We start from the raw sequence: 18340 nt of genomic DNA on the forward strand, positions 1-18340 counted from the left end.
TCGGCTGTGGTCAAAAACAGCCGTACATCTAGTGTGACAGCAGAAGGTCTTACAGCAGACTAGATACTTGTGGATATCATGTTATAGCAGCAATATACAAAAACTTGTGAAACTTACTATGGCTGCAGTTTTAAAGAATCTGTCACCTCTCCCACCACTTCTATTCACCATGCAATAAATCTGGCACAAGTAATTTTATGACTATTGTGCCATTCATATATTTCTAATCAGAATAGAGTGTGCTGCCAGTGTTACTGTGCAGGGACTCAAACTGATCATTTTCCCATTTATTTTCCAAAATTGGAGTGGTGTAAGGGGTCCCCAAAACCCCATTTGGTAACTCCAGAACTCTATTAATAGAAGGTGGTCTAACAGATGCTCCAGAATGCACAGGGGGAATGCAAGTCGTTCCTAAAGCAGACAATTCAGCAGTGGCATGTCCAATTTAATAGACAATGAGTCACTTGGGGACCAATATATTGTTACTGTAAGTGTTACTGTCAATTCAAGCTAAGCAGGAGAAAAGCAAAGCACCTTGTCGAAGCAGGTTGGCTTGATGTTCATGGAAAGCATCTTCCATTTCACTTTCAAGCTTCTCTTTAGCTTCCTTCATGTTTTTCTCCACTTGCTGCCTTTGCTGTTTCTCCATATCATCCAAAGACTTCCACCTCTGGGAATATTCATACTCAAAGGAGCCATGTTGTGCAAACCGAGGTGGTATCTCCCGCTCCCTGTTGGTAAAGGATTGTATGATAAGATCAGATGCTCAGTTAGGATATCTATTGCCGTAGGGTACATTCACACTAGTGTTATTCATTCCAGTATGAATCAGGATGTCTTCTGTTCTGTCCCTTATACAGCATTTGACCGGCCAAAATCCCAGAACGATATCGCACATGCCAGATCCAGCATTAATTTCCATAGAGATGTATTAATGCCGGATCCAGTACAAAGTGTTCTCGAAATTGTTGCATCTGGTCTGCACCAGGATATAGGAGGAGCTAGTTTTGCTTTCGATCTTTAAAAATTATCAATACTGCATCAGTTATTCTGTTTGAAACTGGATGATAACAGATTAGATGGATCGGGTATAACACTAGATCTGAGAGAGAAAAAAAAATATATAGATATCCATTTGCATAGCTTGCTGGACCATCAGGTAGTTTTAGCAACGGAACTGCCTGCCGTATTCTAAACGCTAGTGTGAAAGCCTTAACAAAGCTGAATATAGTAGGGAGATTTTAACAGAATGATCATGAACACCATTTTTAGATTTGGTTTGTACCCAATTGTTTGCATAGCTTAGAAAATATTTCAGAATTCAAACTTACTTTTGATACATGTGATTCTTCTGAGCAAGTTTCTCAGGAAGCCCATCCTCATCATCATACTGTTCCAATGGCTCCACAATAACTGGCATTGGTGTCCTAGATGTAATATTGAAGAAGGTTATACTAATGGGACAGGTTTAGACCATCCTATACAGCTTCAGTACAGACTAGTGCAGTGACAGCTAACCTCCAGCACCCCAATGTAGTAAAACTGCAACTCCCAGCATGCTCCAATTATTACTATGGAGTTCAGAGAACAGCCAAGTGTACATCTTGGGAGTTGTAGTTTTACCACAGTTGGAGTGATGGAGGTTAACTATCACAGGGCTAGCGGTTTGCTAACAAGCAGAGAACTTACGTGGTCAAAAGAAACACTCCATCTGCACACCGGTCATATGCTTTTCTGGCAGCTGGTTTCGCAGCAAATTCAATTATTCCCTTTCCAGTGGATCTCCCTCGGTCATCCACTATAACCACAGCCCTCTCAACAGGTCCAAATTGGCTGAAGGCTTCTTCTAAGAGCTCATTTGATACAAATGGAGACAAGTTGCGCACAGAAAGGGCCGCAGAATGGGTAGCAAATCGTACTCTGAGTTGTCTACCTCTCATTGGGAAATCATCAAGTTCTGCCTTGGCAATCTCAGCCAGTGCCCTAGTTTCCTAGAAAATTAAGCAAACATCACATTAAAGTCAGACAATGACTTAAAGGGTTCTCCGGGTTTTTAATGTTGATGACCTAACCTCAGGATAGGTCATCAATATCAGAGCGACGGGGGTCCAACACTCAGCACCACCACCGATCAGCTGTTTGAAGAGAAGACGCATGTCAGTGCTGCCTCCTCTTCACTTTACCTTCTCGTCGTCGCAGTGAGCAGGTGTAATTACACCCAAGCTGTCCCATTCATGTCAATGGGATGGATTGTTCCCACACACTTTTATAGGAGCGATCCATCCCATTGACATGAATGGGACGGCTTGGGTGTAATTACACCTGCTCACTGCTGCAGAGGCGACGGTCAGTATCAGATTGGTAGGGGTCAGTCACCCAGGCCCCCGGCAATCAGCTGATTGAAAAGACTGACGCTCCAGTGAGCACCCCTCATGTTAATTGGTCACATTGTCTAGATACATTTCAGTACCCATTCAAGTGAAGGGAGATGAGCAGCAAGAGAAAGCATAGCCACTATAGAAAGGACAGCGTTGTGCTATGAAAGCTGCAAGAAGCCCTGTGCTTCCTCAAACAGCTGATCAGCCAGAGGACCCAAGTCAGAGTCACTTGTGGCCACATGTCCACACAAGTATGGATATCGTGCAAAGTGCGAATATCACCAAGCACAATAGTGGCACCTCACTAGCAATCTAAAGGTTTAAGCACCTTGTTACTAAAATTTTGATTTCCAAATCCAAGATCGTAAGTGGTGTAAAGCAGTGGTGTAAAGCAATTTTCCCACGGACCGGGGGGGGGCTTACTGATTCATGCACATAAAAACACAAGGTGCATATTAAAATATATAACACTATATAATGACTATAAACTGACTATAGTCTCTGCTGCACTGTACTATTTTTCGCCCTATAAGATGCACCTAGGTTTTAGAGGAGAATAATAAGAAAAAAATATTTTTCATTACACCTCAGGTCAGACCAGCAATCAGACCCCCAATGGCTCAGATCAACCCCCAAACCTTTAGCCATAAGCCCCCCCCCGTCAGCCATAATGGAAGCGCTTCATTAGTACAGAGTTAAAGACTGCCCTGATCGCAGCGGCCCAGCTAACAATCTTCCATGGCCCGGTCCTGGGCTGTGGCCTGGCGGTTGGGGACCACTGGTGTAAAGGAAAACTAGCTTAGTTGCCCATAGCAACCAGATTTCACCTTTCATTCTCTAAATCAGCTTTGGAAAATGAAACATTGAAGCCAACTGGTTATGGGCAACTATGGCAGTTTTTACACCAAACCTCCCCTAATAGTTTAGCTTTACCAGTGTTTCTTCACTCTCCAGGTAATATTTTCAAGCACAACATGAACTTCCATAGAAGCTTCACGAAACCTGCATTGTTCCACCAGATCTTCAGGCGTATAGTAGAAGATACAGCTGTACCCTACATACTTCTAAGATAGCTGGTAGGTCCTCATTGCTGCACAATTATATATTTTTTTAAGTGAAAGGTTCACTTTTGCACATCCACTACATCGCAACCTACCAGTCAAGCCACAGTCCAAGAGCTGAAGCATCACTGACTGCCAAGACCTACAGTTTGCATATTGTATGTGGACATGTTAACCCCCTCCATAACTAGCATCTATACAAATCACTGTCCACACATCAAGCAGATAATGGTGGACATACATGCAAAACCTAGAGCAAGTTCACTTGGCAGGTCTTGACAGCCATACAATTAAAATATAACAATATTAAAGGGATTCTGTCACCTGGATTTTGCCAATAGAGCTGCGGACACACGCTGCTAGAATGCCCACAATATACATTCCCCATAGTTGAGAGTGCTTTTATTTTATATGTAAGGGTACTTTCACACTTGCGGCAGGATGGATCCAACAGGTTGTTCACCATGTAGTCCTTCTGCTATTTCGCCGTGCCGCCGCTCTGTGCCAATTGACTATAATGGGGACGGGGGCAGAGCTCAGGCGCAGCACGGCGAGAGCTGCCGGACTAAAAAGTCAGACATGCAGGACTTTTAGTCCAGCAGCCTTTCGCCGTGCACCGCTGCTCTGATATTGATGACCCATGTGAGGACATGAATATCTGACACTGCACAACCTCCTTAATGACATTAACCTTTTCATGACCAAGGGTCATTGATGCCCGAGTGTCCAGGTCAAAATTTATAAATCGACATGCGTCACTTTGTGGTAATTGCTTTGGAACACTTATTTATCCAAGCCATTCTGAGATTGTTTTCTCGTGACACATTGTACTTCATGATAGTCATAAATTTGAGTCAATAGATTTCACCTTTATTTATGAAAAAAAATCCCAAATTCACCCAAAATTTTGAAAAATTCTAAAATTTTCAAAATTTCTATTTCTCTGCTTCTAAAACAGAAAATACCTAATAAAATATTACTTAGCATTTCCCATATGTCTACTTTATGTTTGCATCATTTTGGAAAGGTCATTTTATTTTTTTAGGACGTTAGAAGGCTTAGAAGCAATTCTTCAAATTTTTAAGAAAATTTCCAAAACCCACTTAAGGACTAGTTCAGGTCTGAAGTCACTTGGTGGGGCCTACATAGTGGAAACCCCCATAAATGACCCCATTGTAGAAACTACACCCCTCAAGTTTCTCAAAACTGATTTTACAAACTTTGTTAACCCTCTAGGTGTTCCACAAGAATTAAAGGAAAATGGAGATGAAATTTCTAAATTTCACTTTTGGCAGATTTGCCATTTTATTACATTTTTTTCTTTAACACATTGAGGGTTAACAGCCAAACAAAACTCAATATTACCCCGATTCTGCAGTTTACAGAAACACCCCACATGGTTGTAAACTGATGTGAGCGCACGGCAGAAGGAAAGGACTGCCGCATGGTTTTTGGAAGGCATATTTAGCTGAACTGGTTTTTAGATGCCATGTCCCATTTAAAGCCCCCCTGATGGACCCCTACAGTAGAAACTCCCAAAGTGACCCTATTTTGGAAACTAGGGGATAAGGTGCCAGTTTTATTGGTACTATTTTGGTTACATATGATTTTGAATTGCTCTATATTAAGTTTTTGTGAGGCAAGGTAGCTGAAAAATGGCTGTTTTGGCAGTTTTTTTTTTGTTTTTTTACAAGATTCATCTGACAGGGTAGATCATGTGCTGTTTTTATAGAGCAGGTTGTTAGACGCAATGGTAGGTCTACTTTCTTTGTTTCAGTTTTACATAAAGCATTTTTGAAAAATAAATATTAGTGTCCATTTTCTGAACGCCATATGTTTATCTTTCTCCCGATAGTCTTGTGCAGGGGATCGTTTTTTGCATAAAGTTAATTTTTATTGGTACCATTTTTGGGTACATAGGATTTTTTGATCATTCATTATTACACTTTATGGGGCAAGGTGACCAAAAAAAAATTCTGTTTTGGAACAGTTTTTATTTATTTTTACAGCGTTTATCTGAGGAGTTAAGTCATGCGACAGTTTTATAGAGCAGACGTGGCAATACCCAATATGTATACTTTTTCTAATTTAAAGTTTTACACAATAGCATTTCTGAAACCAAAAAAAACTAATTTTAGTGTCTCCATAGTCAGAGCCATAGCTTTTATTTTTTGGGAGATTGTCTTAAATAGGGTATCATTTTTTGCAGGATGAGGTGATGGTTTGATTGGTACTATTTTGGGGGTCATAAGCCTTTTTGATCGCTTGCTGTTGCACTTTGTGATGTAAGGAGACAAAAATGGCCTTTTTTACAGTTTATGGTGTTTATCGGACGGGGTCTATCATTTATATATTTATAGAGACTAGGGGTGCACCGAAATGAAAATTCTGGTCCGAAACCGAAACCGAAAATTCAGGATGCCCTTGACCGAAAACCGAAACCGAAACCGAAACTGCCTTTTTGCCCAAATACTTTTAAAATACTTTTTTTTTAATGATTTTATTAATAATTCTTTTTCATGAATGAAATTCATCTGTGGGTGGCGCTGTTATGGAGAGGGGGATCTGTGGGTGGCGCTGTTATGGAGAGGGGGATCTGTGGGTGGCTCTGTTATGGAGAGGGGGATCTGTGGGTGGCGCTGTTATGGAGAGGGGGATCTGTGGGTGGCGCCGTTATGGAGAGGGGGATCTGTGGGTGGCGCCGTTATGGAGAGGGGGATCTGTGGGTGGCGCCGTTATGGAGAGGGGGATCTGTGGGTGGCGCCGTTATGGAGAGGGGGATCTGTGGGTGGCGCCGTTATGGAGAGGGGGATCTGTGGGTGGCGCCGTTATGGAGAGGGGGATCTGTGGGTGGCGCTGTTATGGAGAGGGGGATCTGTGGGTGGCGCTGTTATGGAGAGGGGGATCTGTGGGTGGCGCTGTTATGGAGAGGGGGATCTGTGGGTGGCGCTGTTATGGAGAGGGGGATCTGTGGGTGGCGCTGTTATGGAGAGGGGGATCTGTGGGTGGCGCTGTTATGGAGAGGGGGATCTGTGGGTGGCGCTGTTATGGAGAGGGGGATCTGTGGGTGGCGCTGTTATGGAGAGGGGGATCTGTGCACTGTTATGGGCATAACAGTGCACAGATCCCTTTCCCCATAACAGTGCACAGATCCCTTTCCCCATAGCAGTGCACAGATCCCCCCTCCCCATAGCAGTGCACAGATCCCCCCTCCCCATAGCAGTGCACAGATCCCCCCCTCCCCATAGCAGTGCACAGATCCCCCCTCCCCATAGCAGTTCCATAGACCGATCCCCCCTACCCATAACAGCCCCGGCCCTGCTGCTCACAGCATCTTTATTTTACCTTACAATCGTGAGGCTCCAGTAACTAACAACTCTGCAGGCAGAGCGGAGGGCGGCGTAACGTCACTTACTCACGTGACGCACCTGCTCCGCCCACTTTATGAATGAAGGAGGCGGAGCAGGCGCGTCACGTGAGTAAGTGACGTTACGCCGGCCTCCGCTCTGCCTGCAGAGTTGTTAGTTACTGGAGCCTCACGATTGTAAGGTAAAATAAAGATGCAGTGACAAAGTAAACCGCCCGCCCGCAGATGGTGGGTGACAAATCCCACACCCCATATTTTCGGCCGATATGTAACAATATCGGCCGAAGTGGATTAGGTGCATTTTCGGCCGATATTTTCGGCTGCCGAAATTTCGGTGCACCCCTAATAGAGACTGTCTTTACGGACACGGTGATACCTAATGTGTAGTTTTTTTCTTCATTTTTTTTATAGGAAAAGGCAATTTTAAAATGTCACATTTTTACTTTTATTATTTTCTATTTTTTTTTTTTACCAAGTCCCTCTTGGATCTTCAAGATCCAGTGGGGCTGATGGATGCATTGCAAAGTATAATACTATCAGATGCCCTGTAGGTGGCAACACTGGACGTTTTTGCAAAGCGTCCAGTTGCCATGGCAACCATCGGGCGCTGCCATCGCAGCCCCAATGGTGGAGAGGGAGCCCCCCTCCCTCTATTAACCCCATGGATGCTGCAGCATCTATGGGGTTACAGCAGAGTGTCAGCATAGAACGACTCTGCTGATGGCAACGGCTCAGGAATCGAGCCGCCGCCACCACACACAGCAGGGGGACCGCATCGGAGGCAGGGGCAGCCTTAAAGTGGGGCAGGGGGTACGGCCAGCATTGAGGGAGGGTGAGGCAGCAAATGGGGGCAGGAGGAATGTATGGGGCAGATCGCATCAGAGGCAGGCTGCAGGAATGTGGATGGGAGCGCGGGGGGGGGGGGGGGGGGGGGGAATTCATAAGGGGCAGGCGGGGACAAGAAGGGGCTTGGAGGCGCACAGATGGGGAGGCACAAGGACACTACCTGATTTCAGGCTCTGATCTGCAGAGCGCAGATTAGAGCCTGAAACTGTCATTTTTTTCACTGCCGGCATTACTGAACTGTATGCTGTCCGTGACAGCAGCAGGGCAGGGGCAGAAGCTTTAATCCAAGCGCTTTGCAGGGCTTGGATTAAAGAGCTGGCTTGACGTTTATACACGTGGTAGCTGCACGGGGCATGTGCAAATATCACGTATATAAACGAATTGCAGTCAGGAAGGGGTTAAACTTAAAGGAATTTATCAAAATAAAAAAAACTTGTAACAGAGCATTGTGTGCGGTTCCAAAGTAATAAAAAACTGCAGTGCCAAAATCAGGGAGTAGGTCCGTTCTCCCTATAATATCACATAAAAATTAAGTTTGGGTCTGCGCTGAAGGTGCTTTAAGTAGAGGTCAGTTCACATACAGTCCCTTTTCCAGAGGCAGTTTACCATGGCCTCTTTCACACTTGCGTTGTCCGGATCCGGCGTGTACTCCACTTGCCGGAATTACACGCCGGATCCGGAAAAACGCAAGTGTACTGAAAGCATTTGAAGACTGAACCGTCTTCCAAATGCGTTCAGTGTTACTATGGCACCCAGGACGCTATTAAAGTCCTGGTTGCCATAGTAGGAGCGGGGAGCGGTATACTTACAGTCCGTGCGGCTCCCGGGGCGCTCCAGAATGACGTCAGAGCGCCCCATGCGCATGGATGACGTGATCCATGTGATCACATGATCCATGAGCTTGGGGCGCCCTGACGTCACTCTGGAGCGCCCGGGGAGCCGCACGGAAGGTAAGTACACTGCTCCCCACTACACTTTACCATGGCTGCCAGGACTTTAGCGTCCCGGCAGCCATGGTAACCACTCTGAAAAAGCTAAATGTCGGATGCGGCAATGCGCCGAAACGACGTTTAGCTTAAGGCCGGATCCGGATCAATGCCTTTCAATGGGCATTGATCCCGGATCCGGCCTTGCGGCAAGTCTTCAGGATTTTTGGCCGGAGCAAAAAGCGCAGCATGCTGCGGTATTTTCTCCGGCCAAAAAAACGTTCCGTACCGGAACTGAAGACATCCTGATGCATCCTGAACGGATTTCTCTCCATTCAGAATGCATTAGGATAATCCTGATCAGGATTCTTCCGGCATAGAGCCCCGACGACGGAACTCTATGCCGGAAGACAAGAACGCAGGTGTGAAAGAGCCCTAAGTCTCTGGCTTCAGCCCCCTCAATCTCTGAACCAACCGGCAGCAGAAACAGTTATCCCTTCAAATGGAAAAAAAACTGTGCAGACCCACAAGTAAGGCTACTTTCACACTTGTGTTTTGGGCAGATCCGTCATGGATCTGCACAGACTGATATGTCCAGATAATGAAACTGTCTGCATCTGTTCGTATCATCTTTAACATAGCCAAGATGGATCAGTTGTGAAAACCACAAAGTCAATGGAGGACAGATCTGTTTTCTATTGTGCCAGATTGTGTCAGAAAACAGATCCACCCCCATTGACGTGTGCCAGGACGGATCCATTAGCCTCCGCATCATCAGGCGGACACCAAAATGCTGCAGGCAGAGTTTTGGTGTCCAGTCTCCATTCCGCTCTGGAGGCAAACAGGCATTCTGAATGGATCCTTACCCATTCAGAACACATTAGGGCAAAACTGAGCCGATTTGGACTGCTTGTGAGAGCCCTGAACGGATCTCAAACAGAAACAAAAATGCTAGTGTGAAAAAAAGCCTAAAAGGATTCTGTTTTAATATACTGACAAAACCTGTTCTTTTAACTTCACACACAAAAAAAATACAAGTGTTATTCCTACCCCACCCAGTCTTTGCTACCTGCTGTGTCTGGTCACTTGACTAGTTGTTTATGCCTCATTCTTTGGCTCCTCGTTGCAGACTTACACTGGTCTAGGGCGCTGCAGCATTTTGTGTATCATTTTTATCTGTGTATATGGCATCTATCAGTCTGAATGCTGTAATTAGCATTTAGCGCATCCATCACCTTTTTCTATCATTACTTATGTATATGGTATTCCACCATCATACTGTTGTATGTATCTGGCAGTCTATTACCATCCTGATACCAATAGTCCCCTGATGAACCTTGGATTACTTTTAAGCAGGGTGGATACAAATCAATTATTTTAAAAAGTTTTTTTAATCTGATTTTTTTTTACATAAAATGCTTTGAGGAAAATATATTACCATCCAAAGGTTATTCCATCATTAAAGATTAGTGTTTTAATTATGTAGAATAAGGCTGTATATATGTTTAATTTTTTTGGCAAATAAATTCCATTAATCCATTCACAATGGAAAGGAAGGGATGCAAATGAGCTCCTAACAAACTCTGCCTCTAATGCCACCAGATGTAAGGCAGCTATCCTATAAGTCTATGTTCAGCTCTTAAATAAGCCTTGAGACATGACTTGGATAATAAATAAGCCAGCACCTCATCTACAGACCGCCGATTCAGGGCGATTGCCCCTTAGTGCAGAGCAGAGAGTACTGGTTAACTGGGTAGGAGGCCTGTGTCCGAAACAGCTGTCTGCAGATCAGGTGCTGGCTTATTTAATATCCAAGTCATGTCTCAAGGCTTTTTTTAAGAGCTGAACATTGACTTATAGGATAGCTGCCTTACATCTGGTGGCATTAGAGGCAGAGCTTGTTAAGAGTCCATTTGCATTTCTTTCCTCCCAGAATTCCAGAGGAGCATGTATGGCCAATAGGTCTCCTCACACTGATTAAGGTGCTCTCCCTAAGGAGAGTTAGTTTCCCCCTTTGTCCATTCACAATATCATGTTCTTCCAGAGGTTTTTGTAAGATTGGGCAGTTTCTCTGCCTACAAGATATTATCACAGATTTTGTTTACTTTTGCAGTTCCCAAAACTGAGTTTGACTCAGCAGAGATCACATGCCTCTTCACAGCAAAAATGTTATAACATGAACAGAGTTGAGAAAAATACCTTAATCCTAACTTCTACAAACCTATGAATGCAGAATCAACCTAATCAAACTAATATGAAAAGTTGTTATTCTAAAAATCTTCATCTACTTGCATATTATAAGTTATACCAGCAAGAATTAGTCTTTATGTAGAAAACTATGATTTATATCAAGCCTTACTGACTAGTGATTTAAATCAAATCCACCCTGCTTTTAAGGGGAAATGCGTTGGGACAGTGCATGGTATGTCAGAAAGTGAGGGTTGTTAAACCACTTAAGGACCACAGGTTTATACCCCCTAGTGACCAGTCCCTTTTTTACAAATCGGCACTCCACAACTTTAGCGGTTTATTGCTCGGTCATGCAACTTACCACCCAAATGAATTTTACCTCCTTTTCTTCTCACTAATAGAGCTTTCATTTGGCGGTATTTCATTGCTGCTGACATTTTTACTTTTTTTGTTATTAATCGAAATTTACCAATTTTTTTGCAAAAAAAATTTCATTTTTCACTTTCAGTTGTAAAATTTTGCAAAAAAAACCAGACATCCACATATAAATTTCTCTCTAAATTTATTGTTCTACATGTCTGATAAAAAAAAAAATGTTTGGGTAAAAAAAAATGGTTTGGGTAAAAGTTATAGCGTTTACAAACTATGGTACAAAAATGTGAATTTCCGCTTTTTGAAGCAGCTCTGACTTTGAGCACCTGTCATGTTTTCTGAGGTTCTACAATGGCCAGACAGTACAAACCCCCCACAAATGACCCCATTTCGGAAAGTAGACACCCTAAGGTATTCGCTGATGGGCATAGTGAGTTCATAGAACTTTATTTTTTTACAAGTTAGCGGAAAATGATGATTTTTTTTTTTTCCTTACAAAGTCTCATATTCCACTAACTTGTGACAAAAAATAAAAACTTCCATGAACTCACTATGCCCACCACGAAATACCTTGGGGTGTCTTTCCAAAATGGGGTCACTTGTGGGGTAGTTATACTGCCCTGGCATTCTAGGGGCCCAAATGTGTGGTAAGTAGTTTGAAATCAAAATCTGTAAAAAATGGCCGGTGAAATCCGAAAGGTGCTCTTTGGAATGTGGGCCCCTTTGCCCACCTAGGCTGCAAAAAAGTGTCACACATCTGGTATCTCCGTACTCAGGAGAAGTTGAGGAATGTGTTTTGGGGTGTCATTTTATATATACCCATGCTGGGTGAGAGAAATATCTCGGCAAAAGACAACTTTTCCCATTTTTTATACAAAGTTGGCATTTGACCAAGATTTCTCACCCAGCATGGGTATATGTAAAATGACACCCCAAAACACATTGCCCAACTTTTCCTGAGTATGGCGATACCACATGTGACTTTTTTGCAGCCTAGATGCGCAAAGGGGCCCACATTCCTTTTAGGAGGGCATTTTTAGACATTTGGATCCCAGACTTCACGCTTTAGGGCCCCTAAAATGCCAGGGCAGTATAAATACCACACTTTTTTTTGCCACAAGTTAGCGGAAATTGTTTTTTTTCCTCACAAAGTCTCCCTTTCCACTAACTTGGGACAAAAATTTCAATCTTTCATGGACTCAATATGCCCCTCAGCGAATACCTTGGGGTGTCTACTTTCCGAAATGGGGTCACATGTGGGGTATTTATACTGCCCTGGCATTTTAGGGGCCCTAAAGCGTGAGAAGTCTGGAATATAAGTGTCTAAAAAATTTTTATGCATTTGGATTCCGTGAGGGGTATGGTGAGTTCATGTGAGATTTTATTTTTTTGACACAAGTTAGTGGAATATGAGACTTTGTAAGAAAAAAATAAAAAATTTCGGCTAACTTGGGCCAAAAAATAAAATAAAAAATAATGTCTGAATGGAGCATGACAGGGGGGTGATCAGGGAGTCTATATGGGGTGATCACCCCCCTGTAAGGCTCCATTCAGACGTCTGTATGTGTTTTGCGGATCCAATCCATATATCAGTGGATCCGTAAAAATCATACGGACGTCTGAATGGAGCCTTACAAGGGGGTGATCAGGGGTTAAGTGACGGGGGGGGGGGGGGGGGTGTAGTGTAGTGCTACATATTACTGAGCTACCTGTGTCCTCTGGTGGTCGATCCAAACAAAAGGGACCACCAGAGGACTAGGTAGCAGGTATATTAGACGCTGTTATCAAAACAGCATCTAATATACCTGTTAGGGGTAAAAAAAAAATTAAAAATAAAAAAAATCGCATCTCCAGCCTGCCATCGAACAATCGCCGCTGGCAGGCTGAAGATCCACTCGCTTACCTTCTGAGCCTGTGTGCGCGCGTACACAGGAAATCTCGGCTCACGCGAGATGATGCCTATTGGCGTTAGTGTGACCTGGGAGCGCCGCAGCAATGACGCCTTTCGGCGTTAGCTTGGCGGCAGGTGGATAAGGATAGGTTAGCCTAGGTACGTGGACAGTACATCTGGGCTGAGCAGTGTGGATAAGGGCAAGACTAAGGACAGATTAAAGAGGACCTTTCACCCATTATGACAATGTGAACTAAGTATACAGACATGGAGAGCGGCGCCCGGGGATCTCACTGCACTTACCATTATCCCCGGGCACCGCTCCGATCTACCGCTATGCCCTCCGGTATCTTCGGTCATAAAGTTATGGTAGGCGGAGTCTGCCCTTGTTCTGCTGTAGCGCTGGCCAATCACATTGCAGAGCTCACAGCCTGGGAGAAAAGAACCTCCCAGGCTGTGAGTTCTGCGCTGCGATTGGCCAGCGCTACAGCAGCACAAGGGCAGACTCCACCTACCATAACTTAGGGACTGGTATCTCCGCCTACTATAACTTAGTGAGCGGAGATACCGGAGGGCATAGCAGGAGAACGGAGTGGTGCCCAGGGATAACAGTAAGATCCCTGGGCGCCGCTCTCCATGTCTGTATACTTAGTTCACATTGTCATAATGGGTGAAAGGTCCTCTTTAAACACACTTATGTTCTGTCCCAAATGCATCCTGTCTGTGCGGTTTGCTAACCGTCCAATGTTTGATAGTTTGTGACAATATTCAGATTCAGCAGTCTTGCTGTATTAAGGGGTATGGGTTGTGGACAGGTTAGCCTAGGTACGTGGACAGTACATCTACAGTATATGTCTGAACTGTCCCAGATGTATCCTACCACTGACTCTTACTAACTGCCCTTTGGTGTGACTATTTTTGTACTATAGGGATCACTCAACCTGTGGTTGGTTGAACAATTTTGAATTTTTATTGTATGTAGACTAAAAGTTCTGTTTCAGGAAATTGCCCTGTGGCGTAGGAGAAAAGAGGCCTTTGTTCGATAACTTTTTTTTAACTAAGAATAAATTAGCAATTCTGTCTTTTACGGTGTTCACCGTATGGTATAATTTACGTGATATTTATGTAGTCTGGATAGTTACAACGCAGCAATACCAAACATGGGGGAGATATTTTTTTTGCAATTTCTCATTGAAAAGCATATTTTCTATGGAAAGTTTTAAATGGATTTTTTTTTATTTAAAGAGGACCTTTCACTAGAAAAAAACAAAAAAAAAAAACACTAAGCATACAGACATGGAGCAGCGCCCAGGGATCTCCCTGCACCTATTATCCCCGGGTGCTGCTCCGTTCGCCCGGTATAGGCTCCGGTATCTTCACATGTTAGGCTCCACCCAGGGGAACCTGCCGGCGTCTTTCTCCCATGCTGTAGCGCTGGCCAATCGCAGCTCTCAGCTCATAGCCTGAGAGGAAAAAAAAACCTCTCAGGCTATGAGCTGAGAGCTGCGATTGGCCAGCGTTACAGCATGGGAGAAAGACGCCGGCAGGTTCCACTGGGTGGAGCCTAACATGTGAAGATACCGGGAGAACGGAGCGGCGCCCAGGTATAATAGTGCAGGGAGATCCCTGGGCGCCGCTCTCCATGTCTGTATACTTAGTTTAGATGTTTTATTCTAGTGAAAGGTCCTCTTTAATAAGTGTTTTCTCTTCTTTTTTTACCACTTAATAGTCCCACTCCTGCTGGTCCGAGCAGGGCCTCTCACGTAAAAAAAGCAACGGCCCACCCTAAGGCCCGACACCTGGGACCCCTGCAGTTTGAGAAAGCATTGGCACTCCTGTGAGCAATGTGGCCTTCTCTCTAAGCACAGCTTTAAACATTGTATAGCAGCTCAGCCCTATTCACTTCTATGGGGCTGAGCTGCACCCTAGGCCAATGAAGATATAGGTCGTCACTGGCATAGGAAAGGCAAAGAAGGCCACCGTGCTCACAGAAACAAGCTTTTTGGTGCCATGTGAAAACCCACAGTATGAAACGAAATAAAGATGTGAGGTAACAAGAATTAAAGGGGTTCTGCAGTTTATTTTAACTGATGTACTACCCTCTGGATAGATCAGCATCTGACCTGCAGGGGGGTCCAACACCCTGGAGCCCCCGCCAATCAGCTGTTTGAGAAGGTAGCGGCGCTCCAGCCTTCACTGTTTACCGCAGGCCCAGTGACATCACGACTAGTATTAACTGGCCTGGGCTAAGCTCCATTCAAGTGGGACGGGTGTCAGACCCCCACCAATCAGATGCTGATCTATCCAGAGGATAGATCAGTTAAAAACCTGTAGAACCCCTAAAAAGGTGTTGAAAGCTGGTATACCCTTTAATGTAGCGCTTAGAAAGGGCGACAGCCAGACATGAGCATATGGGCAGCAAAGCCGTTAGTTGTGTACGAATTACAGTGCATCCCCTGGGTACCTGGGCAGAAGAGCCCACAGCCTGCGCCAGTCCTGCAGAGGCAGCAGTGGGGGAGGGCAAGTACTAGAGGAAACATCCTCTTTCCACAGATTAGCACCACGTGGTAATTAGAATAAACGCCTGGAAAACAGCTAAAACTCACCAGCTTAATGAAGCCGAAGCCCTTGTTCTTATTGATGAACACTTCGCCGGCTTCTCCATATTTCGAGAACAGCTTCTTAAACTCGTCATCCGAGATATCCGTCGGCAGATTGCCGACAAACAGCCTGCAGCGCTGGGTGTAAGTCTTCTCTCCGGGCCTCTTCAGAAGGGACAGAGTGGCCCGAACACCCTGAAAACGCAAGCACATAGGATTAAAGGCAGGCAGCAAGCACACAGCCGTATCTACAGCACATTGTGGAACTAGCGCCCGCCCTCCGCCATCACACGGGCGAGGTGGGCGGGGCCCGTGCCCAAAATGGACGCCACACAAAAGACGGCAGCCATTTTAAACACTTCCTTCGAACCAGTGCACCACACAAAATGACGGCTGCCCCCCTCCCTGCCACGGCCAGCCTGGGGCGCTAGCTGCTTATGCAAGCTGTTCGTGCCCGCCATAATGGCGCACACGGTGTAGTTACACAATATGGCGCACTCCCACGTGGCGTAGTGCGGCGGACAACAAGGCGCAGCGTGTACAGTCCTTACCTCGCTCCAGTCGCTCTCCTCCTTTTTGAGCTCAGGCGTCTGGTGCTGTTCCGGTGGATGTGAGTGGAATCGGGACTGGTGCGGCCTCTTCTGGCCGGGCTGCGGGTTAGGCCCGGAGCGCCCCCTTTGCTGCTGCTGCGCCTGATTCTGCTGTTGCTGCGGAGGAGGGGCAGGCTTCAGCTGCTGTAGCGGAGCAGGCTTTTGTTGTTGGGGCAGAACAGGCTTCTGCTGCTGCTGTTGGGGCATTACAGGCTTCTGCTGCTGCTGATGTTGGGGTATTACAGGCTTCTGCTGCTGCTGGGGTGTTACAGGCTTCTGCTGCTGGGCCATTACAGGCTTCTGCGGCTGCTGAGGTGTTACAGGCTTCTGCGGCTGCAGTGGCGCAGGCTTCTGCTGCTGTTGGGGTGTTACAGGCTTCTGCTGGGGTGGCTGAGACGAGTTCTGGGAGGGAGGGGGGGTTACTTTAGGCGGCAGCTTCTGGGTCTGATTCTGTATAGCGGGTTTCAGCAAGGCGGGCGATGGCTGTTGCGGCGCACTGCCGGGCTTCTGCTGAGGGGACGGCGTTGGTTTGGGCTGGGTAAGAGCTGCAGGAGTCTGAGGAGCGGGAGTCTTGGCCGCAGGGCTTTTGGCCGCAGGGGTCTGCGGAGTCTGAGGGGTCTTGGCGGGCTCTTGAGTGGCCGGTTTCTGCTCCTGGTTCTGCTGGGGCGGCTTCTGCTGCTGCGGGGGCAGCGCTGGCTTCTGTTGCTGCGGCTGTGGAGGCTTCTGCTGGTTCTGTTGGGGTTTATGCTGCTGCTGCTGGTGGTGGTTATGGCCTAAAGGGCCGCGATTCGAGTCCATATAGCTATGTCCGCGGTAGTTAGACATGCCTCCCATACCACCACGTCCACCGTTACCCCGACGGTAAATGTTCAATCCCATCCCTCCTCCTCCGCCGCCCATGCCACCGCGGCTTCGGAATCTATCACGAGACATCGTTATCAGAGATCCTACACAGCTCGCTGTACCGTTCGTCACTGCAAAATGGCGGCGCAGAAGACTGTGAGGCGGCTTTGTCCTTTGCTTATGTAGAAAGACTAGGTTTACGCCCCCTTAAACAGTAACCAATTAGGCGACACCAGCCCACTAGAAGCCCAAGCTCATTGGTGAGAGCCTATTAAAGCAAAAGGAAGCGCGTCTTCATCTTTACAACGCCGACAGTGATTTGACACTTTGGTGATTGACAGGGCTGACAACCAATAAGGATCCTGCTATATATTGACTGTGAAATTCAAGCAGATGTTTTCGTAACATGAATGAAAGTAAGCAGTGTGCGGTTCCTGGGGTCCTTGTATGTGGCATGTAGTTTATTATAAGACATTTCACAAGCTGTCCTTTTCAAACAAGGGACTACAACATGTTATTTTGTATCAATGACAATAACATTGCTGTATATGTACATTGCCAGTTTACCAGGGGCGGACACAGACATCAGAGGGCCCTGTGCAAAGAATGTGTTTGGGCCCCCCTCCCCCAAGCCAAATTCACAACCTAACCTATTCCAGCCTAACATTACTTATAGCAATACAAAACATACAAGGTAAGGCTACTTTCACACCTGCGGCACTACGCTCCGACCACCTGATCCGGCTGAAAATGCAAGGAATCGGCTGGACACAAACCCCAGCAGTTTGTGTCCCGCTGATTCTCCGTATTTATGCCAGATTGTGGCCGGATCTCTGCTGTACCCCATTATAGTCAATGGGGCCGGCGGGCATTCTGTCTGCATCCAGCAGTGCCGGATCCAGTGAATTTCAGCTGGCTGTTCTGCTGGAACACACTGCCAGAATCATTAACGCAGATGTGAAAGTAGCCTAATACAGCGCCACATACCTCTTCCATCCAGTGACGTCTCCTTTGATGTAGATGTTCTCTGTCCTCATCTTCTCCTTTCAGACCACACCGCCATGATGATTTTTCAGACATCTCTTCTCTCTGCAGAGTTTGACAGACAGACATCTTAGTTTCCTACTTTTCCATCATCCTCCCACCTTCTGAACAGCCCATCCTGCCACCCCCAATATTGTGCCCGATGTGCTCCCTATACAAGTTACACACAGATAGTTCCCCTTCAATAATTATTGGCACACAGTGTCCTAAAAAATAACTTTGCCCAGGAAAC

General features: G+C 45.8%; 1 protein-coding gene across 3 annotated transcripts in view; it reads right to left on the reverse strand.

The window, feature by feature from the left end:
- The window catches only part of SFPQ (splicing factor proline and glutamine rich), a 36343-nt gene extending 19115 nt beyond the window's left edge, over positions 1 to 17228 (reverse strand). For 2 of the 3 annotated variants that reach the window (XR_005777562.1, XM_040424370.1), the window contains exons 1-5: positions 16183 to 17228; positions 15638 to 15826; positions 1690 to 1991; positions 1332 to 1427; positions 535 to 731 (exon numbers count right to left, since the gene is read on the reverse strand). Coding sequence is in view for 2 of the 3 variants with exons in the window: in XM_040424370.1 (XP_040280304.1) it covers positions 535 to 731; positions 1332 to 1427; positions 1690 to 1991; positions 15638 to 15826; positions 16183 to 17154 (1756 nt within the window). In the remaining variant the exon portion in view is untranslated. The remainder of the gene's footprint in view (positions 1 to 534; positions 732 to 1331; positions 1428 to 1689; positions 1992 to 15637; positions 15827 to 16182) is intronic. The other variant, XM_040424371.1, reaches the window with a different exon arrangement.
- Positions 17229 to 18340: the final 1112 nt, after the last annotated feature.

The sequence above is a fragment of the Bufo bufo genome, chromosome 3 (genome assembly GCF_905171765.1).
Source record: "Bufo bufo chromosome 3, aBufBuf1.1, whole genome shotgun sequence".
NCBI lineage: Eukaryota > Metazoa > Chordata > Amphibia > Anura > Bufonidae > Bufo > Bufo bufo.